The sequence below is a fragment of the Labrus mixtus genome, chromosome 3 (assembly GCF_963584025.1).
Source record: "Labrus mixtus chromosome 3, fLabMix1.1, whole genome shotgun sequence".
NCBI lineage: Eukaryota > Metazoa > Chordata > Actinopteri > Labriformes > Labridae > Labrus > Labrus mixtus.
This window is the reverse complement of record NC_083614.1, coordinates 21,132,669-21,157,474: the sequence shown is the minus strand read 5'-3', so window position 1 is coordinate 21,157,474 and position 24,806 is coordinate 21,132,669. Positions and strand designations below refer to the sequence as shown.

Below are 24,806 nucleotides of genomic sequence, written 5' to 3'. Positions count from 1 at the left end.
GAAGAACAGTGAGCACCAGGGGAGCCTCATTATGTTGTTATTAACATGGGAGGTTACGATAAGTGAATTAAAAGAAATTGTCTAAACTTAATTATTTGTTTAGCATCATGGCAATAATATCATCTTTGAGACTCGTAGTCCCAAAGTTAAATTACTCAATTTTAAAACGTCAGTTTGGCAGTTTCAGATGCTGCTTGTGACTAAGAGGTTACACAATAACTTGAATGAGAAATGTCATAAATTGCACACATTTTTTGGCTGATGTATGTAAGAAAGTTTGTTTTTTTAAATCTTATTCATCAATTTTACATGTTTTTATTTTTGAGTTGGGAATTACATTTAGAAATACTTTATTTATCCCCCGGGGGAATCCATATGTTGACAGTTTCTTTTATAAACAATACATCAGTAAGAAAGTAATGTATCCTCCTCCCACACCAGTTCTCTTAAACTTACATTTACTCTTCTATACATTTTAGTGTTTCTGAGTATACAGGTGAAATACTAGGTACTTTCATTGCATGCATTACAGGAAAGCATTTCAACAGTCACACACCTTGACCTGCTAAACGTTCCTCTGGTGTCTCCTTTGTCATATCTGCTATTTTCATTTGAATATGTTTACGCAGCCTAGAAAAAAATACCATAGCAATATCAAAAAACATATGGAATCAAATAAGACATATCAATAAGGAATAAAACAATAAATAGGAAAGAGCAGAGTATTTGAAGAAATAAAACATATATTGTAAGACAATGTTAGCATCTGCAAACATGGATTATTGAACAAAGTGGGGACTGGTTGAGAAACAGATTTCACAGTTGTAAATAAATGATATACAACTGAGACTGTTACAGCTGTTACGGGTGAAATAAGTTCAGCGCTCCACTGAGTGCCTGATAATGTAGTTAAGGCTAATAAAGGGTTTTCATGTGAAACGGGTCATCACAAATCACTGGAAGTATGTCAACAGTTTGATTACTTCTAAAATTGTTTCAGGATTGTGTCAGCATATTTTTCTCAAAAAGTTCCCAAAAGCTTTCTAAAAAAAAGAAATGAAACAAAATTACCAACACATATTTCTGAGACATTAACACACCGTTTAAAGAGGAGAATTGGAGAAAGGGCATGCTGTGTGTCTCTGTTTTGAATAAAGGGGATTTAAGAATTGCATCCAAAGACATATTGCTGTTTTTAAATTCAAAGTTAGTTCAAAGTTGACAACTTTTATTATCATCATTTGACTATAGGTGCAAACTCTTGTGTAGCTTCTTTCAGAGTTACAAGAAATATGAAGGAATTATAGGAATTATACCTCCTCTAATTGACGTCTGAACTTTCAGCACCCATAGTAACAGTGTTTGTGAAAATAGCAGGGGAAGCAAAGTGGTATACATTCAAGCTTGTGTCATTCCACCTAGATCAATTGCTCGTAAAAGTGCCTACGGATGATATGTGGGTCATCACCACACTTAAAGACTCAAAGTTTTGCCTGGAGCAAAACACATATGCAGTCTTTGTGAGCGAGATTTCAAGATAAGTTGTGTTAAAGGTATTTGACTACTGCTCTGCTGCAGAAGAATACGCCTCAGCATTGAAGGAATGAGTAGTATGGGGAGATGAGAGAAAATGCTTTAAAATATCCCAGAAAATGTATTTATAGACTTTGTCCAATGATTTAGTGAAGCACTCCCTAATGGTTACTAATAATGCTTAACTCAGCCATAAATAAAATGTGAAACAAGTTGATAAGGACAATGAAACCACAAAATGACATCTGTCCTCTGTCATCCATCCTCTCTACCTTCTCCTTCTAGTGTTAAAAGTTTAAGTCTTCCTGCTGACCTTTGACCCGACAAGCAATAATATCCCCTTCTGTTTATAGTAGCAGGTGTGCCTCTATCTTTTAATCTTCTCATTGTATTCCAAATCCTCAACGATTTATTTTCTTAATTTCCAGACTTGTAGCGGATTACAGTGTCTCATTGTAGTCTGAGGGACCAGCGGGGCCACCCGAAGGCTTAGTGTGCAGGTCAAAGTGTTCAAGTGACACTGGACATGAGTAAATGACTGGTCAAGGTCTATAAGGTCAGTGAGCAAAGGCAGGCAGTCTGACTGAACCAATACTCTGTTTTCTAAATGAATGTTGCCTTTTGATTAAAGGGGATCCCTCTTGATTTTGCATTGACCTTCACTTTACTTTTCGCGTAATTTCTTTATGGCAAAATTTAAAAATTGACCCTGGTAATTCTTATTGGCCATGTTCTGTGAGACTTGGGCAGAGAAGAGGGCATTTTGAATGACTAAGAGGCACAGTCTGGCAAAGTTCAACAGAAATAATCAGTTCAGTGCACATACAGTTACATTTAAAGGAAATAAGGGAAAAGAGAAATAATTAAGTGAAGTTTTGAAGTGGGTTGAAGGGTGCTAATAAAGTGAAGTGAAGGGTCGGGTTTTTAAGATTGCCCTTGTGCACATGCTCAAAATCAACGTTCTGCATAATGTAAAGAGAGGAGTTAGCTACAGGCTAACATTACTTTGCTTACTCTCAAGTAGCTGTTGAGCTCTGTTTTAAAACTTAAAGAGACACTATAATGTCTGTGGTTTAGGAGTATAACAGCTTGTCAGTAGCCTAAGATAGATTGGTTCATGTCAGGTTATCAATTGGGTTAGTGTTAGCTAACCCAATCGTCAGGTTTTGGAAAGATGCTAGCAAATAATTACAGTCTATGAAACAAGCACAGCATACAGGGTTATTTTTCAAAAGTTGCAAAAGCATTTGCAGCCTTACCACAAGGTAACGTTTAGAAGCCATTAGAAGCAAATATAATAAAACAACTCTTGTTCCCAGGTTAAAGAATTTAAGAAACATTATCTGTAAGTACTCATTATAAGTTATCGTTTTTCAGTTGAATTTAGTCCTATGGAGTATATTTGAAGACTGACCAAGCTGAAAATGATTGATGCTTGATACGTATATGATGCTGACACAACATTAAGCTTACTGTTAAATTACTGTTTGGCTAAGTACTCACATTATGCATTTTGATTCTTGCGCTTTTACTCTTGTGGACATAGGCTTCATTTATAAGAAGAGTTGTATTTCGAGTGAACATTTTAATGTTGATTTTTCACAGGTTTTAGGATGTATGTGTCTTGAAGTGACATGAAGCCTAACTTGCTAATGAGAGAAAAAGCTTTTGTGATATTCTCCTATTATTTGACGTTTTTTTGTACTGACTCATTCTTCACTTTCAGTTTATTGAGTGTCAAGGTTTCACAGTGGACTACCAATAAAGATTTCAAAGGTGGCCGCTGATTCAGTGCTTATTAGAAGTTTCCACAGCTAACTCCATAGCTGTGCAACCATATGTGATGGATAAAGATTGGACTGGATCTTATATTTGGGCCATGTTCATTTTGACCATTCTTTTTTAACAGCAGTCTTTTGTGAGTCTCACAACTTTATTCAGTCATTGTGCACTATTAAATAACTCAAGTGGCCTTTCAGGGGTTAGGATTAGGGTTAGCCTCAGTAAAATGAGTTTAATGACTATTTAAAAAATTGTATAAAAATTAATCTTCATCTTTTGAATTCAGATGTAACCTCCACGCCTGCAATAGTATAAAGTAGGCTACTTTAAAAGCATCTGTTTTATAATACTGTCAGTTTGTAAAAAGCACAATGTTAAGTAGATTTGTAATGCCAGTACTGAAACCAATATTTCTGTTGCCTGCCTGTCTGTGTTATTCCCCTAGTTGTTTGCCCTGTAACACTGAGTGTCATATAAGTACGCTTATCAGTGTCAGTTTTAATACAGCTAAATGTCTCAAAAGATCTGGAAAATGTGCATGATCGGTGTAATTAAGTTTGAGACATAAATCTCCTGGAGCTACATCAGAGGCTGTTTTTTGTACAGTCAGATTCCTTCCTGACGCTCATACACTTCAAGTTCATACATGCCGTCATCGATGCATAGGGAGCTTATAGGTAAATGAGGGAGGAGTGGCAGCCCCTTTGACATTTAAAGTACCTTTACTTAAATGTCATCACAACAATGCCACAGTTTAAAATGAACCTTCTTCCAAACATTTCCCACTGCCAGGCGGCTTCTTGAAGATCCTTTGATATAGCTGACACAAACAAAAAATCTTGCTTGGAGGCTTTATGGGTTTTCTTTTCTTCTTTCTTGCCTGAGGATTTTTCTTGTTGACCTGCCAAGCGTTTTCTAACCGGTGGCTCTTTTGCACCATCTGTGGCCCTCTACGCTCATGACTCCACTCACCTTATCTCCAGCACGGCAATCAAAGATGTAGGGGCCTGACATGACCACAGGGTGTCATCACTGAGCAGTCAAACAGTACTGCAGAGGCTTTGATATTAATGTATTTATCTATCTTTCTGTCTATAATCAAGCAGAAGAAAGTTTAAAGAGTCGGTTTTGTAATGTCAATGAAATGCAATAAAATATATACTTATAACTACATAAAGGGCTATGTTAAAAGTCAAAATAAAAATGGAAAAAATAGAGAATGTAGTATACATGATCTGATGTTAAAGGTTTAGAATTCCATAATGGTCCAAACACACGTGCACACACACATGCAGTGGTACATCCCATTTATTGTATTTTGACTTGCCAAAGGACAGAGGCTCTTTAAGAAGACTTTCGGTGTGTCTGTGAAGAGTGTGTGTTTGGTACTTGAATGTGTTTGTGTGGCTGTTTAATATATGACCTGCAAACACGTGTCCTTATCAGTGGGAGTGGTGGTCAAAGGACAAATCCAGGTGTTGACTCACTCTTCTTGAATGGTGTTCATCTCTGAAGCATGGAGGGGGAAAAAATAACCACAGCGTCAGTCTGTATTGGGCTGTCACAAGCCCTCACATTCAGAGTCATGAACACCTGACTAGAGGCATGTGGACATAATGTTTACTGCTGGGTAATCAAATGAGCAGGAAAATAAGCAGAACAAACATGCTGCAGTGGTAGCCCCTCAGTTTATGTTTCCAGGATTTTGTTTTGCCATAAACAAACCTGTTTTCTTCCCCCTTTACAAGAAATCCACTTATTAATGTCATTGACTGAAGTGAGTGTTAACTTCTCCATATCACATAATTACATTGGACATCATATCAACCTTTGAGGCCCCAAAGTGGAAAAACCAAACACATAAAGTGGTGCCACCAATAAAGCATTAGTGATAATAAATAAACAGAAACAGTGAAATATTTGTATTCTCTTTGAAAAAAGGATCATGACAGCTCACTAGTTGTAGTGTAAAAAAACAGACTGGTAATAAAGTCCAAACACACATTAGGAACAGACAAACTCCAGCTTGAAAAAGGCAGCTTTATTTGTCAGTTACATGGGATTTTAACAGGAACCTTTCATTTGTCAAGAGGTCTAGATACTTAAAACGAAGTCTCAGATTATTTCAAATCCAGGAAGAAGGGCGTCCCCCTTAACCAGTTCAAAAAACATCACTGTCAGTGGAGTTTACTCAACACTGCCTTGTACACAAAATATACAAATGAACTGGTCCATGCATGGTCATGGTGACTGGCAGCTTATGGATTCATAAAGCAGACAATGATGGAGGACAGGGACCAGATTTGGTTATCACACCTCACAATTTCAACTGTTTCACAGTGACCCATGGACTTGAGTTAAAGGTATATGGAAAACAATACATAGCAGCTCAGTCTTTCACCTCAACATTTTAATTTTTCTGCAATCAAAAAAAAACAACAAAAAAAACATTAGCTTTTGTTAAGTATCAGGTACAAAAAATATTTTCTAGGAATCAATCCTGTGGTCTACAAAGGTGTCTGGCTAAAGTAGTCAGTTGGGAAAAAAAGAGGGCATCACCACCTACCTAGAAACTGGTAACTCATCAACAGAGAATACTCAATAACCCCAGGAACAGGCTTCACCAGAAACGTTGAAACCAAAGCCATATGTATTTAAAACTTGCAGAATACCTCATGCGTGCCGCTTTACATTCCAACGTTATACAGCAATTTGTCATTACTTGGTACATTTATATTACTGGCATGAGTTGATAAATCTCAGGTAAAGCTGTACTAAACAAGGGTATTATCGTACATCAGCCATGCCATGGTTCAATGATGTAAAAAAAACTTCAATTTAGTGTCATTAGAGGGATTTGGAGACCTGATCTCACACTTTTCAAACAGATCTTGTAAGAATAAAAACACCATCCATCTTTCATTTTTTGGGTATATTCACTTCATGCTTTCTTAGACCTGAAACTGGATTTTTTTTTTAAATGTCTGTATCCCATTACCCCCAAGTAAAAACACAGCCATGTTTCACACCAACTCAGGGGTTAATACTTCAAAGAATAAAATAAAAAAAAAAAAACATCAAAAAGTAGACACAGTTACTGAAAGACATACTTTCAATAAAGCAGTGAAACTGATAAGACCATGAACATGTCCTCCCAGAGTAAGACTTCACTTCATCCTTCGCTATGAATCATCACTATTCATCTGTGCAGAACAGTGGGGCTTTATATCCAGTCTTTACATTATCATACCAAGCTAAGAAGGACTGTTGCCCAGCAGAGCGGCGACTCTGTCCTTTCTGACAGAAGAGAGGATTTGACAAAATACTAGTGGGTATGTTCAAGTGCTTTTTAGACTTCATCTTCTTTCAGGCAAATCAAATTAGAGGAACTTAGTACCTTTTTTTTATACTGTAACTGACCCTTGCAAAGCAAAACACCACGTGGGTGCTCAATGATCCACATTCCTTAAGCTTTTTTTTTTTATAAAGAGTGTTGGAGAAACTGGAAGTTTACAAACCAAAAGGAGGAACAGGAAACAGCAAGGCAAGGCAAGGCAAGGTTTCATTAAAGGGCAGCTGAGCCACTCAGGAAGTGCTTTTACTCCACATTCTTGGGCACATGTGCATAATTTAGAGTATTTGTTTATTTGCTTTATAAAAAGGGCAATCTCAGCATTAGAAAAAGTAAGACTATGTGTAGTTTACAAAGTCATTGTACGACATTCTTTTAAATACAAATAAATGAGTCAAAAGAGGAGTCCACTGTTCTCTTTTTCCAAAGCTTTTCTCCCTCTGTCCACTGCGGGCGTGGCTTTCTGGTCGCATCATCGCTAGTCAAATCCATACAAACCCTTAGCATGCAGCAAGTTTTACGTAATGGCACCTTGCGTGTGTGTAAGTGGGTGTGTGTATCGTGACTATGCATCCTGTGGATTTGGATACCCGAATTAAATGTGTCTATTCATACAGAACATGTGTGCATGTGCTTTTCAGAGTTATTTTTTGTGTGTGACATCCACATGCTGCAGTCATAGTCAATGGTGGTGTTGATCCATTTCACAGATGGGGAGATGTGTGTGTGTGTGTGTGTGTGTGTGTGTGGGGGGGGGGGGGGGTCTCTGAGAAGACTGCCTCTGCTGTGTCTAACACATGTAGACTGACACTGCTGGCAGTACAGACGCACCATCTTTGATCCCACATTTTCACCCTTTCTCAGGGGCAAAGGTCGCTTAAGCCAGTTTTGCACACTCTCACGTGTTTTATTCCAAGTTTCTATTAAACCATAAAACATTTAACTCTGAAGTCACACTGATAGTAAGCTTAAATGTTTTTTGGCATTTTGTTCAAATTCAAAAACATGAACATGCAAAATCTGGAGACAAATCTGGCCAGACAGCAGCTAACTTTAGCATTCAGCCGTGAACTAGCTAATTTAACAGTTTGGTAGGAAGTTGCTGAAAGCTATAATTAACGTTTTTTAGGGTTTTAGAATTCAGTGGGAAATATGTAAAGCTAGGAATGTTAATGCTAGCTAGGAGTGAACTTTCTAGCTAACATAATGTTTCCGAGGACGTGGTCGAACGATTGCATTAGCTGTTGAATAAAGCTGTATCTAATGGGTAATAGAATGTGGTGTTTTACCTTGATTTAAAGAGCCCATATTATGCCCTTTTTGGGGTTTGTATATTTAATCTATGTACCTACTTTTGTACGTTCACAGTAGCTAAAGTTCGAAAAAAGTGTCTGTTTTCATGTACTGCTCCTCCTTGCTCCCTCTACGCTCTGAGTCCGTCAGCTGCGCTCTGTTGAGCCCGCACTGTTAGACCCCGCGTGATCCGCTCTGTCGTCATTGGTCAGTTGCTCAGCACGCGGCTCGGAAATTTCAACATGAGCTGCTGGGCTTGCCACAACGAGCCAATGGACTTAGATCAGTGATCTCACATTGACAATGACGACGCACTGACACATTTTTATCGAGGGGGTCTAGAACCGAGCGTTACATGCGGCTAATGCTACAGCTAACAGGAGGACGTAGGAGAAGCTGCGTTTCCGCGGACTTTGAATTTTTGCACATAGATGTGACTAAACATGCACAGGACACTTGGAAAACACACTAAAGGGCATATAAAACCAGAAAAAGCATAATATGGGACCTTTAAGGCCCAAGGTGGCTCATTTTGTTATCAATATTGTCATTTAACTTTCTCATCAATTGGGAAGTTAGAGGCCAGATAATGGCAAGTCATCCCACCTCTGTACCGCCTTGGAAATAGCAACAGAGGTGTTACAGGTGTGAGACAGGATCAGCAGCCAGGGGAACAGGTGTGTGTGTGTGTGCGTGTGTGTGTGTGTGTGTGTGTGTGTGTGTGTGTGTGTGTGTGTGTGTATGTATGTGAGTGTGTATGTGCATGTCTGATTGGGTGTATGTTGAGCACCCGCTGTTTTCAACTGTTCCTCTGCAACACCATAACACATTGTGCAATCAGACTGGGACACCTATATTACACTGTTGCTAAATCATCGAAGACTTTACGGTTTTCAGACTTTATCCTCCCATCTTCGTTACGGCACTGTTGCTGAATTCAATCTGAAAAAGGCTAATGATAACAATTGTCAGATATTTTAATTTATAGGACTTGGATTACAATAGTACAACGTATTAATGTAATAAGAGCATTTAAGCTTCTAACTCCAAGCAGGACATCGATGGAGATTGCTGCTGTAATTGGTGAATAAACAGAAGATGGGCATTTTTCCAACTCTGTCCAGATCTTGTTTAGTAAATGTCCCTAATATACATTCTTGACGGGACACTGATCACATGAGACTGCTATCCGACAAACATTTTGTGCTTCCCAATGTATCTTTAAAATGGTGAAGATTTGTGCAAGCTCTGCCCCCTTCATTCTTTGCTACAATTGATTTCCTTTGAGTGTGATAGGCCCGAGAACTGATGAGCAGAGAGAGGAGACATTTTCTAAGAAAAGGACCAGCATCATCGCTCTGTCTTCTATACCTGCTGATCAATATTTAATGAGCTGAGACTGAGCTGCTCCAGGAAGGAGTGACAAGTACAGCTTGCTTACTTTTCAATTATTTGTGTTAAATTGAGATTTGTGTGTGAAACACTTACCCCCTGAATGAAGTTCTTTCGCTTTCAAATTAAAGTAAAATGAATTGCTTTCTAGGAGCTTTACAGCGATTTCCTCGCACATCTTCTTTAGTTATACATATTTTTTTTAATGAGTTAATATATAATATAAATACACCAAAGCATATCAACATTTAAGAGTATACACCTGTGCAAGTTTAAAGTAGTTCTATAATTTTTCTGCTATGCAAGACAAAGAGTGACTAGGGGGCATAAATTAATAATTTCGTCCAAATGGTAAAATTAAATGAAAAGAAAAAAGCCTGTATTGTATTCAGAGTTTACAAGAAAAAGCAGAGTCTTCTGCAGAGTTTAAGGAGTCCAAACTGATAACCTTAAACTCTGTCAGGAAGCTGTGAGTCTTACAGTCTTACAAGTCGCTGATAATATTGATGACACATAGAGTTAATCTTAGTCAACTTTTGTACCGAAGGGTAAACTTATTGATTATCATTGGACATACCTATACATTTATTACATAATAATAATTGCATTGTTGTTGAAATGTGCTATATAAATAAACTTGCCTTGCAGAATAATAATAAAAAGAACCTGATTAAGGCTATAGGCTATGTGTCGAGAAGCATGCAACTACACCAAGTCTGAGGGTTTCATGGCTTTTGATCTTGAAATCTTAAAAGGACTCGGCAGCTATACATAACAAGAACTGACAAAATACCTCACATTTAACCTTAAAGTAAGGTTGTTGTAGATTTTTAGAACAGGTCTAGGAGTTTTCTATTATGACTCTCAAATTGCATAGAATGACAAAAACCATCAGTAAATTGATTGCTCCCTGAAACCCTGATATTGTTCCAAGTATACCAAAACTATTTAAAAACATTTGGAAAAGCCACATTGCACTTGTGTGTTTCCATGCCTTAGAAAAATGAATGACTACTATCATGCATTTAAGAAATCATGAGGCATCCCAAAAGACGATTTCTTACGATTTAGCTAAGTAGTCTTAAAGAAAATCTCATATTAATTACTCTGGATATAAAGCTTGTGACAAGTAGGATCACAAGAAGCCTATGCATTGCTTTGTTTCATGGGGTCACAAGCCTTAAAGACAAAACACTGACCGCTAGGTTTTGTACTTTTTAAGATTTATTTGCTTGCTGAGGCAAAAAAAGAAAAGGAACATGTGTCTCAAGACGACATGCACTTCAAGTTGTAAATCAGTTTTCAACACATGGTGTATACATCTGACTGCTGAGCAGACAGTGTGAGGTGTCAGGATGTGCGTTAAACTAATCTTCTTTAACACTTAAAACGAGTTCAGAGTGCCATGAAATTATATACATAACTTCTAGCATGCATGGATGTATATGGAAAATATTTACTTGCAGGAAAAGCCAGAATAAGATGTGATAGCCAATATACCTCTCTGTTTGTTATGTTGTCTCACCATGCAATGCTTATTGCCTTCTCTGAAGAAAACAAGTTTGTGTCTTTTCTAAATCTCTGTGACAAATATACAACCATGTTTGGCTGTGAGTGTCACTTTATTTTGACGGAGCAGAAGTGCAAAACAGAGGTGGCCATGGAAACTGACATCCAATGAGAGCATAGGAAATGGGTGTGACCGGTTCATTGACAAGTGTTTCAGAACCGCTCGCTTCCTTGTGGCTGGTCAATTAATAACTTTTTATCCCTCATGGCCGCGTCACCGACAGGGAGGGCGATAGAGAAGGAATTCACTGGAAGTTTCTAGACTAAAGAGCTTATGGATCATGAAAAAAGACAAATACATAGCAGCAGTATCACTACAATCAGAACACAGCACAGTTAAGATAAGTCATTTAACTTGCATTTGTTTGTTTACATTTTTGTCATTTCTGTCTTTGTAATCTGATAATTTGAAATTGAGTTCAGTGAGGAAGCATGACAAGATTATAAAAAAGACATTTTGTTAAACGTAGTATCTATGTTTTCAATGGAAAAGCATACAGTAGTATGTGGTTACCTGGTGTTTTGAAGCTAACCTGTAAAAGAAGAATCACTGGTTTGACTCCAACAGACCAAAGCGTCGTATACCAAGGGGCTTATGAGCAAATATCTACACTTCTAAAAGCCCCAAAATCCATATCTGAAAGTTGTGATGATCATTCTCTAAAACTATGACAGCTTGGTTCTTCACAATGTCCCAAATGTGCTAATAACATATTTGGTAAAAATCTCATTGTTTGATGGTATTATTGCGACTTTCATGCCTCTGTGTGTTTAGAAAATGTTCAACGGTTCCTGTTTTGTTCAGTTAAATGTACTTAAACCAAAGGCGGATCAACAAATCTCACAATTATTCACCTGTATAGTGAAACCAAGGTACAGTGTAAACAAGGATTGTACTTTAACAAAATGTACCCCTGACTAGATTGAGTAGCACTTTTTTTTTTTTTTTTTTTAATTATCAACCATTAAAGATCAATGCTGCTTAAAAACTAGCAGACTGGCTGAAGGGCAAAGTTATTTGAGCCAAGTGTGATGGAGGTCATAACAGATCTGTAGAGATTGTGTTCATCACTCCAAATCTAAATTTGACCTTTTCTTTAGTATCCCCTCCGTTCATCCCATGATCAGTAACCTAAGTGGGAAAAAAAAAACATGCAGCATAAATGATTCTGTTTTAAGCTCACTATTGTCTCAGTGTTCATCTGATAAGAAAGGGGTAATTATAACAGTTATCTTAAATCAAGAACAGGATAAAACTTTGTCAGTCTTTACAGACACTCACAGGAGACATTCCATGTGCCAGCCTGCCTCAAGGCCTCCACCACCATTAGACCTACTAAAAAAAAAAGGACCACAGGGCTTTATAATTACTGATCCCATCACCCTAACCTCTGTGGTGATGAAGTCTTTTGAGCACCCTGTGCTGTAACATCTCAAGGAAACTCCTGGACCCCCTGCAGTTCACCTACAGAGCCAACAAGTTCGAAGAGGACACAGTCAACCTGGCCCTCCACTTTATCGTCCAGCTTCTGGATGCTCCTGCTGAGTCCTAATGTCCTATCCAGGAACCCACAGACCTACCTCTGCTACTGGACAAGCTCTCCCAGCTTTACGTGCCTGACTCCACATAAAGTGGATCACAGACTTCCTGTCTGACAGAAGGCAGCAAGTGAAGATGGGCACCATCAGCACTGGCACCCCTCAAGGCTGCGTTCTTTCCCTCTGCTCTTCTAATAACTGTACACCTCTAGTCACTAGTCCCTCAAGATCCACTCTCATTGGACTTCTGGTGGGTATGAGTCAGCCTGCAGGTGGGAGGTTGACGGTCTCTGGTGACCTGAGAACAACCTAGAGCTAAATGCTCTAAAAATAATGGAAATGGTTGTAGACTTTTGAAAAAAACACAGCTGCCCTTGCCCAATCAACCTCTGTGACTCCATTGTTTCCTCTATGGAGTCTTTCTGCCTCCTGGGGACCATCATGTCCCAGGACCTGAGGTGGGAGCTGAAAATCCGCTCCCTCATCATAAACAGCTCAGCAGAGGATATTTCCTGTGGCAGATGAAGACATTTAAGACAATAATGGTCCACTCGAGTCCATCCTCACCTCCACCATCACAGTCTGGTATGCTGCTGCCATGCCTAAGGTCAAGAGCAGGCTGCAGTGTATCATCTGCTCTGCAGAGAAGGTGATTGGCTGCAAACGACCATGCCCCCATGACCTCCAGGACCCTGAGGCGTGCAGGTAAAATTGTGGCCATCCTCTCTCACCAAAGACACAACCTCTTTGAGACACTCCCCTACAGCAAGAGGCTATGGTCCATCAGGACCAAAACCTCACCCGACAAGACCAGTCTCTTTCCCTCTGCTGCCAGCCTCAATATTATTTGTGTTATATTTGTTATAGTCTGATTTTTTTCTTTGTTGTTTTATAACTTTGTGATGTTTCCATTTCGACCTGCCAAGAGACTGAAGATGTATTCAAGCTTTAAGATTACTCTGGTACAATATGTAAAATGGCACCATGCATGTTTCATATTGTACACTTTAAAAATAAATTCATTTAAGTTAATTTCAAATGCCCCTACCCTCTCCCACCCCCCACATGACACAGACTTTATACAGCTCCATAGGCAGCAAACATCACATTAATGTTAAGGCTAAATCAGATTTTACTTTAACAGCACTGGATTTGAGTATTCACTGTTCACACTGCACATTGTGCGTAATTTTACACTTTAAGATATTTTCACCCAACCTTAATCAGTCACATATCTGTACAACTGTACAGCACATGCATTGCACCACTTTGTAGAAATGTTGTGTTTTATATTTTATTTTTTATTCTACTTAGGCTATATGTTAAATTGTTTATGTTTTTGCACCAAAACAACAAGTCAAATTCCACACATGTGTAACATACTTGACATTAAATAACACGATTCTGATACTTTTAAATTAAGTGTGAAATATACATATCGAGTAGTACATGACAATTTCAAAGCCCTTTAAGTTGAAAGATGGAAGCTATGTTGAAGCCGTCTCTGATGAGGTGGAGAAAAGTAGGCTGTGCTGATTTTTGCCATGATGTATTCATCCGCTGTGCAGTATAATTTTGCAACGAGGCAGCGGGGCGAACAACTACTTAGGCGGAGTGATACAGTGAGGACTACACCCAAGCTCCTGTCCGATAGCAGCGGCTTCTCTTCGTTGCCTAGACCAGAAGAAAGCCGGGACGTGACGGAGCCGGGGGGGTTCTACTTGCTGGAGGCCCGTTAAACCATCGCTGATTACAGCTTCCTCACAGTTTTTCTTCGTCGCATCAAGAGACGTTTGTGAACTTACTTGACTCTTCATATTTTTCATCTTGTAACTAATTTCATAAAAAATGTCCTGGCAAAGCTACGTGGACAACCTGATGAGTGATGGCAGCTGCCAGGACGCGGCCATTGTTGGGTACCATGACGCCAAATACGTCTGGTCATCGTTTAGCGGCGGTACCTTTGCCAACATAACGGTGAGTACGCTTTTTTTGTGTGTGTGTCACTATGTGGGAAAAACTCAAGAGGAAAATTAAGAATTGTATTGCTTGTTTTTGTGTGACTGCATAGACAGGGCCTCGTTGAATGAGGATAAAGGGGAGCAGTGGATGGTACACATGGTGTCCGGTGGTCCCACACAGGATGCATTTTATCGCCTTTATTGGTCATATACCGGTCCCCGTCCATTTAAATACTTATGTGGATTTATTTTATTTAAAAAGAAAAAAAAGGCAACACATGAAAACCCTGAAACATTTACAAAGCTTTACCGCGAACTAGGGGCTAAAACGGCTAAAGGTAAGTAGCCGTGTTTTCTCGTTACACCGGGCAAGACTGGAAAAAGAGCAACTCGGGACAAAAAGCAGATCCCACTTTCACTACCAATCCGGGTTTTTTTTAAATGTTTTTGTCTTTTTAAAAAACAACTTAAACAGTGTCTTTAAGCTGTTAACATTGATTAGCAGACTGTAGCTTGCGGCTAGCTTAAAAAAAAAAAAAAAAAAAAAAAATCAGGCCGGTCATCCTCCTCATTGGAAAATCATTACGGAGCTAACGCTAACAGCGCAACTGTGAAGCGGTGCTGTGAGGCGCAGAGGACGTGAAGCGGTCCGTCTTTTCCCCCCTTTCTGCTTCTGTGAATCACGCCGCCACTACCGCCCCAATATGGCGGATACACTCCCAGTTTCTTATTCATTTGGTTCATTTGGACTTAAACAAGGCGGCGTGTGTCGGGTTTTCATTTTAAGCTTTTCCTTCTCTTTGCTTTATAACTCATCGTGTAGAAATATCAAGCGGATTGAAGCTTTAATGTAAATTTACTGTGACAAAACAATCATCTTCGTTCGCTTCCTTGAGCCTCCATTTTGTCTGTTAAATAAATTATCAGCCAATCATTTTTTTTTATTTAATATATTTTTTTGTTGGTAAGTGTTTATAAGTCATGCTGTTTTGTGTAATTGCGTCGAGTTTGTGTGTTTCTGTAAAAATGATAATCTGTGCTACAAACCGGGTGAACCATTAAGCACGGTGCTGCTGATGGGAGTGTCCGCTCGACCACCGGGGGGCAGGGATTGTGTGTTTTTCTCCAAAGACGAAAAATCGTACAGATATCCATAATTGTGATTTTTCATGCTGCATAAAGAGCACGTAGCTAAATGCATCCTGCAGCCTGTTACCTCCAGACCTGGTGGTTCACGTTTCTGTAAGTGTAGCTGTGTCAATGCTGCACGTTTCATGTGTTCATGTGGGGGGGGGGGGGGGGGGGGGATAAAAAAAAAAAAAAGTTTTCCCTAAATGGCAAAGCAGTTTAATTCTGTACAGCTTTACAAGGCCCCTGCATGCAGCTAGCCACTATGCTAACGTGATCGGAGCCAGGGTTTACATTTTTTTTCCCCCCTCCAGGGTTTCATGTGTGCCATGACTGTGCAGTTCTGGAGTCGAGGGCGACGCCTTTTGTCTGGCAGAAACCTCGTCTGATAAACCAAAAACTGCAGTGCGCTTACATGCATTTTGTGTTTAAGCATCGGATCTTAAAAAGAAGTGGATTATTAGCAGTGGTCAGGCCTTGTGGGAGGTTTATCAGCATGATGTTTTTGTTGGCTTTAGGAGGCCTCTGAGATTTCACGAGTCCCTCCTGTTTATAATGTTATCTCATCGTGTCTTTAGACCCACCATGAACCTTTTTTTCCCCCCATTTTGACACCTTTTATTCAACACTTTAGTACCATGAATGATCTCTCCGAGAACTTAAATAAAGGAGGATGAATTGAAAGCCTCAAACTTTTGTAACAGCTCCATGCTCATACTCTGCTTTGTATCCGTGATCTCATGTTTTTTTTGGTCCGAATTGAATGAAAAGTTAAAAATGGTGAAAAACAGTCCCTCTTCACAGCATTTATCATTATTTAACTCCAGGAGTTTGTCTTTTTTAGTCAATTAAAAAGTGATTTATCAAATTACAAATCTGAAAAACTCTTAGATTTCAACCAGACTTGAGTTATCAGAGTTTGATAACATTGTTTTTAAGCAGCTGGGATAGCTACAGAAGTAGCCCTATTCTCTATTTGGTCTTTTTAAAGATCCTGTGTAACTGAAATCAGGCAATTCCCATTTATTTTTTATTAATATCTGGTGTCTGCTTTTTCAAGTGAGACTGGCAGGCCTTTTGGTGATTCAAGTTTTGTACATTTTTAAGTTGAGCCAATCGCGCTTGAGTACGGCACGGTACAGATGGCCAGTGTGACCACGCCCTTAGTTTACTTGGATCACATTGCTGCATATGAAGTTTACTTAATAAACTCATAATTTAGCTGCTGAACTTGTGCAGGGTATGTAAAGTTCTAGATTACAGGCCTTATATCGACTTATTATGAAAGGTTTTATGAACTAGCCCTGCAAACAGTATCCCTCAATGTAGAGGCATCAGTTAACTCTATATATATCTGTATAATGAAACACATGGGCATCAGTTCTCAACAGCACACGATTTCTTGACCAAATACTTGAGAATTGGCCACAGTACAGAGTTCCAATCTCTACATCAATAATTAACTCATTAGCTTTTTTAATTATAGCTTGTAGCTGAAAATAGAGTTTCTGTGGTACACCAGTTGTCTAAAGTAGCTCACCAGCACCAGACTTTAGATCAATACATTAGAATTCTGTTCAACAAAGGCAATTGATGTTTTGCATTAAGACAACTGGCAGAGATATGAATTGTACCTGACCTTTAGATTTTTGTGTTCCCCTCTAGCCTGAAGAAATCGACGTGTTAATAGGAAAGGACCGAGAGGCATTCTTTACCTCTGGGATGACCCTAGGCAATAAAAAGTGCTCCGTAATCAGAGACAGCCTCCAAATTGACGGCGACTGGACAATGGACATCAGGACAAAGAGTCAAGGAGGAGAGCCAACCTACAACGTTTCTGTAGGCAGAGCTGGCAAAGGTAAGACCCATGTTCAGTGTTGTCGTTGTACATTTTAGTCGTGTTAAAAGTGACACAGTAGCCTGCTTTTATGTAGTTCTGTTAGTGTAGCAACATTTATAATCTCGGTGTTGTCCATGCATGTGGGATAAACCTTGAGTCCACCTTTCCTCAATATATGACTTATTACAATTCTGTGAATCTCATGTATGTTATTATTGAGTGTCCACTGATAACATTTCATCTGAAGTTATTTTTTCAGAAATACTTGCTTTGTTTTAGCACAGAAGGGTATGTTAATATCTAAGAGGTCATGAAATGATGACCCTGTTTCCACAATGCTGTTAAATTTAACCTAATTTACTTTAAGTAAGCATATATAAGAAAGTTTAGGTTGACCAATGCACATCCAACAAAATAACATACTTCACTTCTGTGGTTTCTATCTGTTGTACGGTAATTGTCTAATAAGAAATTATGAATGTAGACTTTTATTTATTCCCATATAGTTAACATTTTTCCTATTCTGTTATTTAGATTTGAATGTCTTCATTAAAAAAACTTGTGAAATATAATTAATAATATTCTTCACACAAATTAAGAACTAATATTCTTAACTTGTGTGAAAATTCAAAATGTTTAATGAGGTATTAAATAGATTTTTGGCTACTGTTCAGTCCGAAGTGGTGAGTCAAGTCAAATTGAAGGTTTTAGTTAGCTGTAACTTTAACAAGCTGGATGCTTAAAGCCAGAACAACAGTAAGTCTGGTGTATGTTTTCTGCTCTGTAGAGCTGAAACACTTTTCCCACAAGGGTCGCAGATCTTTACCTTATTAAAAAAATGATAATAACATTTAGTTAACATGCTGAAAGTGAATGTGCAAAAATATAAATTAATATTTCATGTTTATCAAGATTGGAGGCAAAATGTGATAACCTGATATTGTAATCTTTAAAATGGTTTTGAATACACATTGCTGTCTTAGAGGAAACTGCTCATTGCATTTGCAACGACTGTTATATTTTGTATCCCAACAAAAAAGTACCAGTTTAAGAGATTTAAGGTAAAATTTCATTATGTACTATGCCTGAGAGTTGTGCCAGTTTTCATGTTGCCTGTGTGGGCCCCAATGCCCTGTCCTCCCAACTATTCCCAGACACTGCTAAAATGTTGAGGTGAGACTAACTGGTTCCTTCTCTTCACATACTGGGCTCTCTCTTTGGGCCAGGATTCCCTTTAAAACTCCCTGAACTGCATGCATCTTCTCTTCCTTCTTCCTGGTTAACACACACCCTGCCCTCTAAAGTTTGGATCTGTTCCCCTGCTCACATGCTTCCACTGTGTTTATAATGATAAAAGACTTATTCAGGCACTTCAGGGCTTTTACATGTATTGAGGAGAGGTACCACAAGCATGCTACTGTCTCTGCATGTGTGCTCTATTAGTGTTGGTTGTTAGTATTAAGTAGAAGCTTCACTTTCCTGTTCTTTGCTGCTGGCATGGTGTATATTGATTACAGATGAGACAATAAAGGATACTCTCTACAAGTTGTGTGCAGTTAAGTTGGTTAGTAGTATAGACAGGGAGATGAATACTAATGTTCTCCTGCACCATCAGCCTCTTATATTGGTCCAATATCCAAACTATCTTGTCTGTTTTTCAACTAGAATAAAGCAAGAAGCTGATTTTGAAGCTATTTGGATGAGTGAAGCTACATTTCCCCCTCATATACTTTGCCTTTTTGTCACAGCAAGTCATACGAAATACACTTGATGAATACACAAAAGACAATTTATATTCAATCATTATGCTCACCAACAGAAGAGTTTTCACACATACGTATTGTAGAACGATAATCATCAGTATTGTGACTCTTGCCTTCCTAAATCCTAGCCTGGATCTTGTCAAATTGTCACTTAGTTTGACTCCTGTCTTATAGTAATACTTCTTGTGAGGCCAGATCAGACTGACATAGTTTTCTGTAGTTAACAAACACATACTCTTGCTCTTGGTGGAAGTCTATAGAAATGAAAGTAGACATGGCATTGTATATACTAGTGCTCTGATCTTTGCCTGATTAATCCGTAAACGGCTTTGCATGCCTCCTTTACATGTATTCTCCTGCAGTACTCACGCTCTGTCTTCTAAGTGTAATGTCTACTGTCTTGTTTCACCACCAGCAGCACTGATGAGAAAATGAATGTAAAGACTAAGCTGTCTGACCAAAGCGTCGCTTTGTTTTTGTTTCCGTGTAGTCCTCTGTCGTCTTGTCTGCATGCTGCTTTTTGGCTCTGTGCTCTTCTCTTTTCACTGGTGTGATCTCTGTACCTTCTCTAAATGTCCCTTATCTGTCTCTTTTCTTTCAGTTTTGGTCTTGGTAATGGGCAAAGAAGGGGTCCATGGAGGCGGATTGAATAAGAAGGCATACTCGATGGCAAAATACTTGAGGGATTCAGGGTTTTAGTTTTGATGTAGCTTATGTGGTATAGTTGAGGGAGAGAGAAAAAAAACACAAGGAAAAGAAAACAAAAAAAAAAGCCACAAAATGTAAAAAAAGCAAAACAAAAAATATCTTAACTGTCGAGTCAATGTTTCCTGTCCAACAGCCCCAATTAAAAAATTAAAAAAATCCCAGGAGCATTTCTAATATACAGAGTTCACACTCTGTCTACTAAAAAGGTATTTTATTTTCAAGTCCTGCTATCATCATGTCTGTTCATTTATTTTATTTTTTTTTCCTTTTGTGTACTCCAGCATTGGTTGTTGTCATGGGGAAGGAAGGTGTCCATGGAGGGCAGCTCAACAAGAAAGCATTTCAGATGGCTGAGTACCTGAGGAAGTCCGGATACTAAAGCAGCCTGTACCCAGCCACCTAGCAGCTCATCCTTACCACCCTGTTGCATTTCACACTACTTCCAGTCCTAGTTGGTAGTTAATTTGTTTTTATTTTTTTCTTCTGCCTTTTCTCCTACCTATTTGTTATCCTGTATTTTTTTGTCATCCCCCCCCCCTTCCCCAGCACACCTGCGCTGTGTACTTGTTCCCTCTCAAGCACTATAAGTTGATCCATAGCAAAGATGAACATGTTGCTAACAGGGTGTCATGACAAATCTGTACGTAACCAAGACCAGCAAAAAGATTCTGGCCAAACACTCGTATAAGGAAGGCGACCGTGTCGTTTCTGAAGTAGACATTTCTTTTTCTATCACGTCATAGTGCCCGTTGCCTAATTCCTCCCAAACCCAATCATACACACCCCCTCCCCAATGCCTTTGGAGCACTTGAGCTTTAGCCAAGCTCGTCATGTCTTCCTCTTTTAACCCCTCCCCCAAATCATCTTTGGGAGGGCACACTGCGTGCATATCTAGATTCTCCCCCCCCCCCCCCCCCCCCCCATAAAGTTCCTTCCAGCTTCATGTTTCCTCATCCTGTTTGCTCAAAGCAGACTACACTACTAACCTCACAGACTCATCTTCATCAAACAACCAGATGTCACTGAACAGGTCCTTTTGTCCCCCCTCCTTTCAGATTCACGGCTCTGTCCTTTATAACCTTTTTATTAAAGGGTGGGGGCACAGCTCAGTTAATGATCATTAGCGAGCACTGGTGTCGTCAAGATGCTGTAAACCTCTCCTCTCACCATCACACCTTCCCTTACTACATGAAAAAAACCCCATGGACATTCCACAGTAACAATGGCTCAGGCACTTAATACTGTTTATGTTTGCCAGCTCCTGTAATATATATTTTCTTTTTTGATTTAGTTTTTTTTTTTAAAAGGCTGCCATTTTTGGACAGTAGAAATCCCAGCATATAACCATCTGGAATGTGTCCAGGTTTTTTTTTTCTTTCTTTTGTATAGGACCAAGTGTAGTCGAAGATCGGGTGTTTATACAATTGCTCTAAATCATGTGAAGGATGACTGCTAACTTTTTCTGACAAAAGATGCTAACCAGGCAGTAATACTCACTATGGTAAAAAATATGAAGCTACCGGGATGGTAAGGGTGGGACTATATGAAGTAAATTGTCATTTTTTTTCTTTTTTCTTTATTGTTTAGAAAACAAGCGACTGCATTTGTACAAACCCACCATATGTTGACAACTACAAAACTGTGGAATAAATTGCCTTCTGCTCTATAGTCAGCTGAGCTCTGGGTTATCACACGGTCTGTCCATGCTCAGTACTGCTAACTGTAATGTCCACCTCCAAAAAACACTATCAAACGTAAAAACGACACTCAATGGGAGATGAGAACGGTTGGAAAAAAGACGCCTCTGGTTGTCTTGTTGAAAACTTGACTGCAGAACCTGTGTATCCTGTGCCATAATATAGAGATCTGTAGCTGTTGTAAGATGGATTTTACTCACTGTCCACTAAAAGTCATTTCATTGGCACTTTTCTTTTTTTTAAGCTTCAGCTCCACTGTTTAGGCCTTGTGTATGTGTACTCAAAACAATAACCTGTTTCAAGTCCTGTTTGCTGATTTATTTCCTTTTTTCCTCACCTCTCTTTTTTCTTACATCTGGGATACAGTCTCTTTAATGCATCTGATTTCATATGCATAAAAACAAGAAATGCCATAAATTGATTTATCACCTTGTTTACAGACAGATCAAATAAATTTATTCCAACCAGATCAATGTTTGTTGTCCTTTATTCAAATAACAGTCTGTCCCTTTTTTTTTTTTAAAGGATTATTTTAAAATGTTAAGGAAGTGTTACACTTGCACGACAATATTGTAACACGTCTTTGTAAACATGACGCTGGTTAGCTTAGCACAATATAGAAAATACTGTACATTCAAAGGGTAGCCCGACTGTCCCAAAACATTAGAATGATGTCCAGTTTTAAATTTCATTAGGTTGGACAGGAGTGTCCAAGGTTAGTCAAAGTGTTGGAGCCACTGCAAATAAACCTCGAATCTATGGAACAAATTAAAAACCAATAGTTCGTAGATCATTCAGTTATCTGTCGCTAGAAATAGGCCAGGAGAAATGTCTGTTTAGTCTGATTATAATAGCTGATTTCTTTAAAATAAATGAATTAGTGTAAATAATGTTACATTTTGGTGTTCTTTGAAACAAAGAACTACTTTGGTAAAAGCTGTTTAATAAACATTACATTATTGTAAGATTCATTTATAAATTATTCTCTTTGGGTGAATGAAGATGTTGATGTTGAACTTAATTTTTGATCAGGTGTGCCCCAGATGTACTAATGTTACAACTTCGGGCGCTGATCTAGCTCTGAAGAGCAGGCGCCCATTTCACAAAGGCAGTTCTTATCATAGCAGTGGCAATTTGTACTCCCTAGACCTGATGCTGTTTGGTGCAAATCATCCCCACACGTCCAGTCTCCCTCCAGCTGTCCTATCAAACAAAGGCTAAGATCCCCCACAAACACGAGTTGAAGAAGTTCATATGATGTGATTGAAACTCCAGCAACTTGTCTTGAGACTTGACTGTTTTCTATCATTAATTTGTGGTGTATTTCATAGGAACAGATGCAGTACACAGACACGTTTAAAAGTTAGGATGTATCATAATGTTTATAGCAGATGCTATTAGATTATTTTGAACACCTGTACCCAGAAGGACTTCTAAGCCTTTTTATTATACGGCCAGGAGGAAATAGTAATGGGAACCCTACAAAAGCAACACAGATCTCCAGCCAGACACTTACTTACAGATGCTTATGCTGTGAAGGGAGGTCAAAAGTGTGCTCTAAGAAATAAGTGTTATTTGACAACAAAAAATGTCACTCACAAATGAGACAAAGTGAAATGAGCTGATTTCCGTAAGGTCCTTCCACTTAAAAAGTTTATAGCAGCCTGTATGTTATCTGCAACAACCCCACTTGAACACACTTGAAAAGTTGAATACAATGAAAGGGAAGGTACTTTAGATGGAAGTAAAAAAAAAAAAAGTATGCATAAGACTGACAAAGTTAATCATTGACCATTCAAGTTTCCTCGTCGAGTGTAATTTTCATTTATTGAAGTGAATTCAGAGTAGATACAGGAGCAGGAAAACAAGACAAAATACATCAACTGAAAAAAGGCGAGAGGTTTCATGAACAAAAATCATTCAATATTGTGAAAACAAAAGTCAATGGTTATTATAAGCCATATTAAAATGAGATTAAGTCAAGTTAAATATGTATTAGAAGGCCAATCAAACGATATCTGTGTAAAGAGGTGATAGGTCTGGAGCAGCCTAATGAAGTTAACCACAGGCAGTGTGGACACAGTTTTCACCCGTGTTTCTTCCCCACACGTTTAAACTGGCGTCACAACGTAACTTGTCTCACAGAGAATGACATTCTTTGCTTTGAATGTGTTTCCCAAACTGGTTTCGCTTCAGTTTGTCTTAAAGTGAATCATTTTTTGTAACAGAGAAACTGTGGCACAGAACAGACAGGAGCACCTAAAGGCTCCGTCATACATCAGGCTAGAAATAAATTGGCAAAAAAAAAAAAAAAAACATAGAGCTGTGGCTTTAAATGTTTCTATACTTGCTTAATGTAAGTTTACAAAAAGGATGCTGCATAGCGGTTCATGGTGTGTCAGTGTAACTGTATGTACAATAATGAAACGTCCCCTATCATCTGAAACATACAGAACAGGAGATAACTAAAGAGATGTAACTTATTGTGATCTCAATTTTTATATACACATTTTATTAAACTTGGTGTCAAGTTTGATTTTCTATTTCCTCTGTTTATGACTAGTTACAGTATACCAGTCTACTGTACATCACCTGTGCCTTCTAATGTGCCAAGCAGGTCAGCTCATGACAGTGTCATCAGCGATATGTCCATAATCATGTTAAAAATAAAACTGGATGGTGGATATATAACTGCGTCTTGTAAGCGGTGAGAGAAAGAAGTAATCAGATGATTAATCTGTTTGGTAACCCCAAAAGTCTCTGCGGCTGTGAGGTATGCAAGAGGGTGGGGGGGGGGGGCAGGCTTTGTTGATCGGCCAACCAACAATCAGTCAAGCTCGGGGCAGGTCGTCCTCCTGGTCATGGCCTTCAGAGCACGGCTGCTGCATCTGCACTACCACAGTTTCCACGGTGACCTCCTCCTCGCTGTCGCTGCTGTCCAGCTCATCGTCCTCGTACTCGGAGGACTCTTGCTCAGGGTCTGAGCGTGACGCCGCTGACATGGTACCAAAGGAGTGGGCGCTGGTGGAGGCCAGAGAGCGCAAAAGAGGGGTGCTCTCCGAAACCTCCTCGTTCTCCTCGGGGCTGCTCTCCCCTTCCTCTGAATCCGAGTCAGAGTCCCCCTGTGAGGGGACCACTTTCTGCTTGCACACTGGACAGGTCTTCTTAGTTTTGGTCAGCCAGGGGTCCACACACTTACTGTGGTAGGCTAGAGACAGGAACAAAAAAAACAACAACTAAAGATCTTAA

The 24,806-nt window shown here is 39.0% G+C and overlaps 2 protein-coding genes across 3 annotated transcripts in view; one reads left to right on the top strand and one right to left on the bottom strand.

The window, feature by feature from the left end:
• The first annotated feature begins 14,104 nt into the window (after positions 1-14,104).
• Positions 14,105-22,026, top strand: pfn2b (profilin 2b). 2 transcript variants are annotated; one of them, XM_061033716.1, is made up of 3 exons: positions 14,105-14,437; positions 17,215-17,407; positions 19,754-20,135. In XM_061033716.1, exons 1-3 carry the CDS (start codon positions 14,309-14,311, stop codon positions 19,849-19,851), a joined length of 420 nt encoding a protein of 139 aa, XP_060889699.1. In that variant the 5' UTR covers positions 14,105-14,308; the 3' UTR covers positions 19,852-20,135. The 2 variants fall into 2 exon arrangements, with proteins under 2 accessions (XP_060889699.1, XP_060889698.1); XM_061033715.1 differs by lacking the exon at positions 19,754-20,135 and adding an exon at positions 20,142-22,026 and having other exon boundaries at positions 14,115-14,437.
• Positions 22,027-23,365: 1,339 nt separating this feature from the next.
• The window catches only part of rnf13 (ring finger protein 13), a 38,291-nt gene continuing 36,850 nt past the window's right edge, over positions 23,366-24,806 (bottom strand). Inside the window, exon 10 of the mRNA XM_061033714.1 lies at positions 23,366-24,765. Within this exon, the coding sequence (XP_060889697.1) occupies positions 24,389-24,765 (377 nt within the window). The 3' untranslated portion in view covers positions 23,366-24,388. The remainder of the gene's footprint in view (positions 24,766-24,806) is intronic.